The sequence below is a fragment of the Salvelinus namaycush genome, chromosome 30 (genome assembly GCF_016432855.1).
Source record: "Salvelinus namaycush isolate Seneca chromosome 30, SaNama_1.0, whole genome shotgun sequence".
NCBI classification, from domain to species: Eukaryota; Metazoa; Chordata; class Actinopteri; order Salmoniformes; family Salmonidae; genus Salvelinus; species Salvelinus namaycush.
The window spans coordinates 21,715,553-21,727,566 of record NC_052336.1 but is presented as its reverse complement, the minus strand read 5'-3'; the positions used below and the strand labels follow the sequence as shown (position 1 = coordinate 21,727,566).

At 44.6% G+C, this 12,014-nt stretch overlaps 1 protein-coding gene across 1 annotated transcript in view; it reads right to left on the bottom strand.

Moving 5' to 3' along the window:
- Nucleotides 1–12,014, bottom strand: part of LOC120025055 (piezo-type mechanosensitive ion channel component 1-like) — a 78,914-nt gene that overhangs the window by 34,501 nt on the left and 32,399 nt on the right. The window contains exons 3-5 of the mRNA XM_038969493.1: nt 6,124–6,246; nt 5,438–5,507; nt 4,770–4,926 (exon numbers count right to left, since the gene is read on the bottom strand). Of these exons, the coding sequence (XP_038825421.1) occupies nt 4,770–4,926; nt 5,438–5,507; nt 6,124–6,246 (350 nt within the window). The remainder of the gene's footprint in view (nt 1–4,769; nt 4,927–5,437; nt 5,508–6,123; nt 6,247–12,014) is intronic.

Below are 12,014 nucleotides of genomic sequence, written 5' to 3'. Positions count from 1 at the left end.
CACCCAGTCAACACATGGCAATCAATCTTCAGAGTGCTCCTGTCACGTTCCTGACCTTATTTCCTTTGTTAAGTCTTGTTTAGTTGGTCAGGACGTGAGCTGGGTGGGCATTCTATGTTATGTGTTTCTATGTTGGGTTCATTGTTAATTAGCCTGATATGGTTCTCAATCAGGGGCAGGTGTTTTACGTTTCCTCTGATTGAGAACCATATTAAGGTAGGCTGTTCTCACTGTTTGTTTGTGGGGTGATTGTTCCTGTGTCAGTGTTTGTACCACACGGGACTGTTTCGTTTCGTTCGTTCGTCTGTTCCGTCCTGTTCGTGCGTTCATGTGTTTTGTTCTCAAGTTTAGGTCTGTTCACGTCGTTTGTTATTTTGTAGTTTGTTCAAGTGTTTTTCGTCTTCGTTTAAATAAACGTGGTTATGTCTTTAAACTACGCTGCATATTGGTCCGATCCTTGCTCATCCTCAGACGAGGAGGAGGACGAGCGTTACAGCTCCCTCAATCAGCACAGCACTTCTGAAGCAAAGAACACAGTATGCAGAAACATTCTGACTGATATACAGATTTAACAGAGAGAGGAAAGACAGGAGAACAGACTGTTCTCCCAATGAAGAACAAAACTTGAAGAGAAATTGTAGATTTTTTTGTTTGTTGCCAATTGTAGCTATGTAATAGAGAGTGGACAAGAGGCTCAACAGCAGTTTGGTTGTGTTTGATCATTGATCGAGTCATGGCCCTTTTTTTCATTTTCTGACACAGATTGGGGCAGGCTGTGTTTGTTTGGATGGTTGCCCTGGCTACGACAGGAGTAGAAAACTGTTGCTCTGGGCAGCTGTACAGGGAGTGTGTTCGGATGGCACAAGGCAACAGAAAGAATGAAAAGAGGGAGAGAAAAAAAATGAGATTGAAAGTAGAACGTAGTCTGGAGAGTGAAGAGCAGCCGAGACTGTCGGCGACAAAGAAAAGGGAGGAGAAAAGCTTGGCTGGTGAAACCTCTGTGTGTGTGTGTGTGTGTGTGTGTGTGTGTGTGTGTGTGTGTGTGTGTGTGTGTGTGTGTGTGTGTGTGTGTGTGTGTGTGTGTGTGTGTGTGTGTGTGTGTGTGTGAGAGAGAGAGAGAGAGAGAGAGAGAGAGAGAGAGAGAGAGAGAGAGGCCCATGGGTTGGAGGCAGCATTACGTTTGGGGAGCACCTCTCTTTCCCAGGCAGGCTGAGGATGGGCTAGCCTCCCACACTGTGGAGCAGAGCAGGAAACCAACTCAGCTGGTGGAACAATAGCTACCTCTGTCACCAGCACCAGGTCTGAGGGAACCTCCCCATTACCTCCCTGTGTCTCTCTCTGCCCCAGTAACACCACAACAAATACCAACACACCAGAGAGCAGTAACACTAAACTACTGTAGCATACCACAACACTGTTTCACCACAAGATACAGAGAATAATAATCTCTCTCTTACCAGCAGTGATTGCACAACAGTGCTATCAGCATACCGTTGTGCGTCTTCTGTGAATATTCTGAATGTGATGTCCTATATATTCTGCAATTTTGGAATATGATTAAAGGGAAGTAATTATACACAAATATGATTGTTATTAAAGAATTATTTAATATAAGAAACGGTTGTGCACAAAACATGAAATGAATATGAACAGTGTGGAAGGGCTTGAGGCAAGCGCGGACATGGCCAGCCCAGCTCAGACATTCATTCCAGCACTGACCTCAGCCAGAACCCTCCTCTTTAATCAGAGACAAGACATTGGGTGCCATAACGTTCCATTAGAATGTACCGTTCTAAAGTTCCATTATATATAGCAGCCCATGCAGCAATGAGTCAACCACTTCCATTTCCTGAATGGTGGAAGCCAGGGACACTGCCTATTATATGTGACTCACTGATTCGCAGCGCAAGACCATTACCACTACTCTATATATGGCTCGGAGTATTACCATATAAGGAGTGCTTAATTTGTCAATCGGGAGGTGCCGGACCAAAAAGTGAGCGCGAGAGGGGTGTGACGAGATACCGGAACGTATGAAAAAAAAATCACATTTATAATAAATCCTCACATTTGCGTAGTGGCATCGAGCAGTAGAGTAGAGGCACTTACAGAAGTTGCACACATGGGACCTTTTTGGGGGACTTTTATAGACGCATTTCATGCAATCCTACGTCATTTTACATGACTGGAGACTTTGGCAGAATATTTTTTAATACTGCACAAATTATCGAAATGGCAGGCTACTTTGATACTGACAAACTGAGATAAATAAAAACGACCTTGTCTTGAATCCATCAATAGCCTAGGTCTAGGTGTGGAGACAGATCGAGGAGGAAATTATAGTCCTTAAAATGGTTCCCAGTTTCACTGACTCATCCAATGATGCGCAGCTCACTTGCTGGTGATGGCTGATGCAGTCGTGCCAAAAGCATCTCTTTCTCTAAAACAATATTTGGAAGTTGATCAAATATTTTGGTAGACTACAGCATAGAGTCTTCTCTTTTCAGCAGGAGAAATTTGCTTTCCAACCTGTATTTTCCCTCGATTGTATTTGAAATATTGCAAAAGGCCTGTTTGATCTGCATGCTGTTTTTTCACTGCCATATTTGCCGCGCGTTCCCGACTGTAGGCTATTCCTTGTTAGGTTATTGGACTACAATTCACAGCTAGGCTATTTTTAAAAAGAAGTTTTTGATCATCTGTGGCTAAATGATAGGCCTTCTCATGGTGTAGTAGGCTATTCTGAATGATTTCATTTATTTCTGAACAGACAGCAGTAATTCTATAACTTTGTCAAATGTATTTCAATTTATCAGGGGTGCTGTAGTTCCTTCAGAACCCTTCGCGTGGCTATGATTCTATCGGAGGGCCTGTTGTCCGGACCTCTGGCAGTCTCTATGGGGGTACCACAGGGTTCAATTCTCGGGCCGACTCTTTTCTCTGTAGATTGTTGCGGGTGATTCCCTGATCTACCTCTACGCAGACGACACCATTCTGCATACATCTGGCCCTTCTTTGGACACTGTGTTAACTAACCTCCAAACGAGCTTCAATGCCATATAGCACTCCTTCCATGGCCTCCAACTGCTCTTAAAAGCTAGTATAACCAAATGCATGCTTTTCAACCGTTCGCTGCCGGCACCCGCCCGCCCGACTAGCACCACTACCGTGGATGGTTCTGACCTAGAATATGTGGACAACTACAAATACCTAGGTGTCTGGCTAGACTGTAAACTCTCCTTCCAGACTCATATTAAGCATCTCCAATCCAAAATCAAATCTAGAATCGGCTTTCTATTTTGCAACAAAGCCTCCTTCACTCACGCCGCCAAACTTACCCTCGTAAAACTGACTATCCTACCGATCCTCGACTTCGGCGATGTCATCTACAGAATAGCTTCCAATACTCTACTCAGCAAACTGGATGCAGTCTATCACAGTGCCATCCGTTTTGTTACCAAAGCCCCTTATACCACCCACCATTGCGACCTGTATGCTCTAGTCGGCTGGCCCTCGCTACATATTTATCGCCAGACCCACTGGCTCCAGGTCATCTATAAATCTATGCTAGGTAAAGCTCCGCCTTATCTCAGCTCACTGGTCACGATAACAACACCCACCCGTAGCACGCGCTCCAGCAGGTATATCTCACTGGTCATCCCCAAAACCAACACCTCCTTTGGCCGCCTTTCCTTCCAGTTCTCTGCTGCCAGTGACTGGAACGAATTGCAAAAATCGCTGAAGCTGGAGAATTATATTTCCCTCACTAACTTTAAACATCAGCTATCTGAGCAGCTAACCAATCGCTGCAGCTGTACATAGTCCATCTGTAAATAGTCCACCCAATCTACCTACCTCATTCCCATATTGTTTTTATTTACTTTTCTGCTCTTTTGCACACCAGTATCTCTACTTGCACATCATCATCTGCTCATTTATCACTCCAGTGTTAATCTGCTAAATTGTAATTACTTCGCTACTATGGCCTATTTATTGCCTACCTCCTCACGCCATTTGCACACACTGTATATAGACTTTCTTTTTTCTATTGTATTATTGGCTGTATGTTTGTTTATTCCATGTGTAACTCTGTGTTGTTGTTTATGTCGCACTGCTTTGCTTTATCTTGGCCAGGTCGCAGTTGTAAATGAGAACTTGTTCTCAACTAGCCTACCTGCATAAAAAAAGGTGAAATATATATATATTTTTTTTAAATAAGGAAATACATGAAGTGCAACGCTGGAGAGATGACAGTTGCAGGTTCATGCCTATCAGAGCAGAGAGGGATCATAGAAAGTGAATCTCATTCTAGTTATGTGAGAGATACTGGTGCGCTTCTCACACAGCCACAGCCATGCGTTGTTCTCAAACATAGGTTACAGTGTTGCGCAAACCATAAACCCGGCCCGGCCCGGCCCAACCCAAATCAACTCCTAATCTACTTTTTCAAAAAAAATTGTGGGCGCAGGAGAATGAACAAATAAGAAACTCGAATGAACTTTGATGGCTTTTATTAAAATGTTTATATTGCAAAAAGTGACAATTATTTTTCATGACACGAAAGATACCAGATCTGGCCAAATAGGTTCCGGAACAAATCAGTCCAAAATGGAGAGAAATTTAGCACTAGATATAAGTGTTTCTGGGGTATTTTACCTAGCACTTGCATGAGAAATGTGTGTGCGTGTGCATGTCCCACATATGTCCCATATTATTAGCAGTATAGCGGTGAGGCCCAGTCTGTGTCTATAGAGTAGATAATCACTCACCCCCTGTGTAGAGTCTGAGGCTATGGACAGGAAAGTGACGTCATCTCTCTTCTTGACCAGCCGGTTACACACCACCAGGGTAACCAGGGAGATCACAAACACCCCCAGGTCAGGAGTCAGCAGACGCACCACACCCCACGGGTCATCCAGGGGCAGCCTAGAAGAAAGAGCCACATGCAGAGGTCAAAGGTCATCAAAGACCTAACGAGGAACTACAACGTGTACATTCTCACACACTTACACAAAGACAGTAAAGAGGGTACATAAATGATAACATGTACCACAACCAGTGAGTCATAAGATCAAAGAACAAACAGAAAGAACAAAAAGAGATGTAATTGGTTGAATTCTGCAGATAACATTAAATGATCTCTACACACAGTTCAGGGAGGCATGATCCTCAGTGACAAGATACACAGACCCAATGTGCTGTTTCCAAACATTCCTCACATACCTGGATACACCGACATGCCTCGATAGCGTCTCCCACAAACTACCTGTAAAGACAGAGAGTGTTAGGACTACCAGCTCTCCCCAGGCCACTCTGTCTCTGCCACGGAGTGTTGTTTAGGGGCGGGAAATGTCATACAAGGCAAAGACTCTACAGAAAAACTACAACATAGCGTACAGCTGCAGCTACCATAGATGTTCCCATGAGCCCCCAGTACCTCTGGGAGTCAGCCACCGTGTCGGTATTTGAACGGGTTTGTGAGGAGCCCAGGCATGGACAGACTGAAGCTGGAGTCAGGATGGTGGACTAACTCACATGGTACAGAGAAGCAAATAATATGAATACTGCTTTAGCTCTTAAAGCTCCTTGAGGACATATTTATATGGCCTGGCCAAAATAAGTACAGACCACAAAACAAAATCCACATATTCTACAGTCGGACGGTTGTAAGCATGGAGCATTCACAAGCATCCCTTATAGCATTCCACGCTGGTGGCTAATGACAGAGCAGTAGACTGAGCGTGAAGAGAGCTGGACTTAACGTGTCAAAATAAATCAGAGGTGGAGGCTATGATTTCATGGAGTTTCTTTCGACTAAGTCAGGGGTGTCAAACTCATTCCATGGAGGGCCTAGTGACTGCTGGCTTTTTGTTTTTAAGACCTAGACAAACAGGTGAGGAGAGTTCCTTACTAATCACTGGCCTTAATTCATCATTCAAGTACAAGGGAGGAGCGAAAACCCGCAGACACTCGGCCCTCGGCGGGATGAGTTTGACACGAGGTCTAAGTGATTGACTGAACCTAAACAAGCCCCTTATGTATGGCACAGGCCATTGTTTAGATATGCGGACTGAAAACATGGCAATGGAACGGCCTGTGTCAAAGACATCTATATTCACTCACAGTTGTTTCCCAGTGCATGGTCCAGGTCAGGGAGAGTGTACAGGCAGATCTGGAAGGAGACATGGGCTAGCAGGAAGAGAAGACTGGTGCAGAACAGAGCCTTGATGAAGCGTCCAGTATGTCCTGGAGAAAAGAGAGAGATGGAGTTAGAGGAGGGGAATGGGGGGGGGGGGGGGGGGGGGCAATGTAGAATATGAAAAGGGGGGGTAATCAGTTCCTACCATCTCTCAGGTTAAATAGGTTCAGGAAATAGCAGGGTGCACAGTACTAACCGAGCATGAACAGGACAGCAGCTCATTATAGAGGGTGTGGGTTGAAGTGTTTTCCAAGGACCTGTCCTGATCTGACTGAACTAAACATCCTCAACATCATCCCACCTTCAAATGATGCTTCATTTTCCACCAGTCAGAACACATACTGAGACCATGGAGGCACTACTAATCACAGCAGTACGTTTAGAGTCTAAGAAGGAATTGCTTGTAACAGTTAATTGCCCGTTTTTAAACAAAATGGGAACATTAGACTATTATCAAGCCTGTGGATGGCATAGAGGTACTGCCCGTGCAGAACTGTGCTGCTGACCATAAAATGCCCCCCTGCCCGCTCTAGCCCCGAATCCCCTCCTCGCCACAGGTTTGTGTGAGGCAGCTTTGATTGGTCTCCTCATAAAGCTGTCAGCTCCCATCGCTGGTGTAAAACAGGCCACAGTTAAGACACAGGCACAAACTCCCAGTGTAGTGAACGAAACGCTGTAGGTCCCTGTGGAATCCTGGGGGATTTTCCTTTACAGGCGTTGACTGGCTCAAGAAAATGAGCAGCTACAACAAGTCAGTGTTAAGGGACGAGCTTAAGGCTTTGATTGTGTTTTATAGGGCTGTTTTTCTCTGTGGCTTGCAGGGCAAAGGGTAGTTTAACGGCTCAGTGCTCCTCTATCACCCCCTCCATTACAGCAGACAGGAGGCTAGGTACTGCATTTACAGGCTTATCCCTGATCCCAGATTTAAGTTTATTCCACGAACACCAATTTACATTTATGACTAATACTAGACCTGAAGATGAAATAATATTCAACGTGACATTGCTAGCTAGAGGTAGCACACCAGAGCAGTGAGAGAGGATTATTCATGGACCTGCTTTGTGAGCAGGTGATGTGAACTTTGTGAAAAGGTTAAGATTGTTCTTTCTCCCCCCCCCCTTTCCAATTGTGCAGGATCAAGATCCATCACAGCCACTCTCTGTGTTGGACATGTTAATCTTTCCATGTATGAGATGGAAAGAAAAAGAGAGAGACGTGACAGGGCTGATCAAATGTCAGACACACAGCCTGCCTACTGTAACCCGCAGTGGAGACACATGCTAATAACATCTCAGTGTGTGTTTTGGAAAAGAAGGGACCCGTCCAAGAGACGAGTAAATAATATGGGAGCCGTTGTACACAACCAAGACCACCTGTTGAGGACGAGGTCATCCTGACTTTCTGCAGACAGCTCTACTCAACTGCTGCAACCCAAACCCCTGCACATAAGCTCATCTGTCTCCAAGTGTGTGTGTGTGTGTGTGTGTGTGTGTGTGTGTGTGTGTGTGTGTGTGTGTGTGTGTGTGTGTGTGTGTGTGTGTGTGTGTGTGTGTGTGTGTGTGTGTGTGTGTGTGTGTGTTTAAGTTAAGTTAAATTCACTGCACCGTCTTCTCTTTCTTCAATCCCCCCCGGCTCTCTACCCCTGCTACTGGAAAATCATAATGTCATTGCCATTACATGGACAGTCTCTTTAAAACTCAACTCCATAACAAATTCTGTAACTGCCTTGCTAATCGTCAGCATGTGTCCTGTGTCACAGTATAGTTCAAGGCTATTGAGTCCTTCCCTCTCCTGTAGGACCTGAAGGGCTATAAGCATAACCTATCATAGTTCTTTCCAGGGTCGTCATGAAGCTGTCCATCTACTACATTCCTACGTTACTTTACTCAGGACCGTCAGCTAGAGTAGCATGACCTCTAAAACATCTCAAAACTATGCACGCCTAGACCCACCTACCTGTATTTACACGGTCATTGCACACCACTAAGTAATCTGCACCGTTATCAAAGTTTTGGGATAGTTTCCTATTCCAAGAGATAAAGTAGGAATGGAATGTGGAGGTGCATTCCAGTGTCTTAATACAAGGCCAGAGGGAGACAGCTCCTCACAGGGAACCAGGGCATGGTATGTAGTGTTCTTTCCAGAGCAGGTTTCATATGATGGAGATCTCTCTGAGGAGAGACCAGCACAGCCACCAATGTGGAAACGACATCTGAGACCTGCAATTACTATGCCTAAGTACTACCAACACATAACACAAACATTATATTAAAATCACATCCATCTTCACACCAGGGATTTTTTAAATTTATTTTATTTATATAACCTTTATTTAACAAGGCAAGTCAGTTAAGAACAAATTCTTATTTACAATGAAGGCCGACACCGGACGACGCTGGGCCAATTGTGTGCTTCCCTATGGGACTCCCAATCACGGCCGGATGTGATTCAGCCTGGATTTGAACCAGGGACTGTAATGTCGCCTCTTGTACTAAGATACAGTGCCTTAGACCGCTGTGCCACTCGGGAGCATGACATGACAGCCATTGCAATCATGGCCTCATCATGTCTCATCAGATAGTGAACTATCTGAGAAGGTCTGGTTTTGGATCTGAGTGGGGGCAGCAGTGTTCTTGGTGAAAGCCAGAGGTGAGCAGAGGCCACTGGGTAATGTAGTTCACTACAGGGAGATCAAACCCAAACTCAGTGAATTGCAGGACCTCATCTAGGCCATGTTCGCCTTTTCTAGTTTATATTTTCAGAGACAGGCAGAAATTTGCTCTGGTGACTTCTTTAAAAAAACGGTTTCCCCACTCACCCTGGTGCTGTATGCGTCGTAAAACCTCAACTAAAATCTGCAATCTGGGGTGACATTACTGGATTTTCCATGAAACAGGATAATTTGGAGGAATTCTAACATTTACGAGAGTAGCGCTGAACATTGTTCTAACAAGTCTTGTGACTGTAGTGCACCTGACATGGAGGGGTGCAGCAGGGTTTCTGGACCCGGGTTAGAGTGGAAAGGAAAACAGTGCATGTTGAAAGAGCAGGGTATTATGTTTAATTCTCAGGCCGCTAAACAGCCACACAACTTTCACAGTTTGGTCTGGAGGTTATCCTGCAGCTGTTGGGTTTATTTATTCCTGTACACTATTTAGACTGAAGGGAGATGGAATAATAGTTACAAGTCAAAAAACAGAACCTAACTGAGTTTCATCCCTGAGAAATGAGCCGACTCCTGCCAGGCACTCTGAGTAATACTGTGCTGTGTTTGTTTTAATTCACACAAAAAAACTATGTATTTTCTTTAATTGCATTGACCTCATTTGTAAAAGGGGGAGATTTCAAAAAAGAGGACCTGAGGTATAATGGGTTATTTTTTTCCAGCACATCGTAAAAAGCTGGTTTAGATGGCCAGTGTAAACAGGGCTGTTATGTAGAGGAGTCCGCAGGGCCAGCCTCCGGACACAGCAGTCCAGGGTACAGAGGGCATGGTGGTTCTGTTAAAAACGCTATTTTCTGATGATTATTCCCTAATGGAATTTGGCCTTTAGGTACCCTCTCTAATGCTAGAGGTCACCGTAAAGCAGGTCTTAGTAACTGGTATCTGGGCCCTTGAGCCATAAAATCAGCCATGGGTGTCCTTAAGCGATTAAGACGTTTCAAATGTATAGTCTATTCAACCCCAAGGTCTCAGCCTTGATTTAATGCTTTGGCACCAGGCACGGAAGGGTGAAACAACGAAGAGATAAGGCAAGAGTATTTAGGTTTGCCCTCCCCTCTGGAGGGGGAGAGATTTGCTGTGAAACTGTCAGAGTAATGACATCCTATATCTATGTCTGTCTGTCTGTCTATCTGGTTGTCTGTCTATTAAATCTTTAAACATAGAAGTTGTTTGCCTTGTATTTTGCTTCGTGCATTTCTCCACACCTTGACCGGTTTTCATTTCCTAACACCATCCACTGACTGGAAACACACACACTGCATCTCTGGCCTACACCACCCGTACTGTACTGCTAAAATATTAGAGTTAGACAACACACTGACCCTGCTAGTTGATCTGCTTACTAGAGGGATCTCATTCACATGTTCTATGTGTGTAAACTCATTATACTAAGCTACATTTGTTTAAAAAATACCAATCAGCAACAATAATCAGCTACCCGAAGAAACAGCTACCCGATAGTAAACAAAAATGACTGACAACACCGACATTTCTGTTTTGTTGTTTGCATTACGTGTTTGGATCTTACACCATGTCCTGCTGCCTACGCTTATCTGGGCTGTTCTCTGACATCCTGTCCTGTCGCAGTACTGCGTTGGTGTGAGAAAAGATGGCGTTTGCGTAAGAAGACTGCTGAAATAACAGTGGTGTGTGGAATCCCAGTTTCTGTTGGGGCAGAGGAGCGGAGGGCACATAGCAGACACGCCTCTGGGAAAAGCTCCTCTCTGGCCCCATGGCCTCTCACTCTCAGGGCACTAATCAAACCAGGAGAAACAACAAAACAGGGGTCCACCGGCCCTCACTCCTCCCACCAGGGTTGGGGTCAATTCCATTTCAATTCCAAATGTTCCTCATTGAAAAGCATTAAAGACAACTGGAATTGAAATGGAATTGACCGCAACCCTGCCTCCCACATAACTGGGAGGACGGCTCATAATAATGTCTTGAGTCGAGTATAATGGCTGGAATGAAGTGAATGGAATAGTTTTAAACAGATGGAAACCATTTGATACCATTCCATTCCAGTCATTATTATGAGCCGTCCTCCCCTCAGCAGCCTCCACTGCCTAGCCGGTAAAGGAAAGGAAGGGTCAGGCTTGGCAAGTATCCATAATATAGCCAATATGTTTGTAGGTGTACTTTACATGCCATTTAATGAAGATAGTGTTGTAATTTGTTTTCATTATTAAAATGATTTACAGGTTGACATGGTTTGTGATGAAATATGCAGTCTCTTTTCAGTGCACACTAGCAGTATATCATTTGGTGGACAGATACCTTACATATTGATGCTAGTTCTCTCTCATTATTCAAAATGCTGGACTCTATTTTCAATGACTAAACCTGCTCAATTTCTCCATAGGGGAAAATGACAAATAAAGGACCACAAATGTCAAATAAACCAGATGGGCCTATTGAGAGTGGACTCATATTTGTGTGAGAACAGACAGCTGTCCTGTCAAATACTGTATATCAGAATTGGAACAGAAATCATCTGAAATCACCTGCAAACTAGTTGTCAACGGCATTTACGGCCCTTCCCACAGTCTATTCTCTGCCCAGTTTAAGCTATGGTCGGCCTTGAGTACTCATTTAGGGAGGCCTGGCCTGGTGTGCATTTCCCTCACACCCTCTCAATTATCAGCATGACAGTCTGTGACAGTTGGGCTTTTGGGCCTTTGAAAGCCACATGATGCCTTCCTCAACAAATGACACACAAAACAAAAACCAGAGGGGACATTCAACCCTCCATGTCTCAAACTGATGTTTCCCCGGCGACATGAAAGCTGTGGATATGGGCGATGTCTCGATATCGGTGCCTCAGGAAGGGACGTTGTAAAGCCTCAGCAGGTGTGAATAGAAAACACAGGGGAGGAGATTTGACGCAACACCCTGCGAGCGTCGGACCTGAATACCAGCGAATAAATCCCCTATATGTTTCCTATGTTGGGAACAGTGTAACCCAGCAGGCTCCAGACAGGTGCTCAAAATTTGTCCTTTTACTTATCACCTCTGGGGAAACGACAGTGTGTCCAGATTGTACAATACGGGGGATTTAGATAATAGGGAGCAAGCAATGGAAAATAGTAT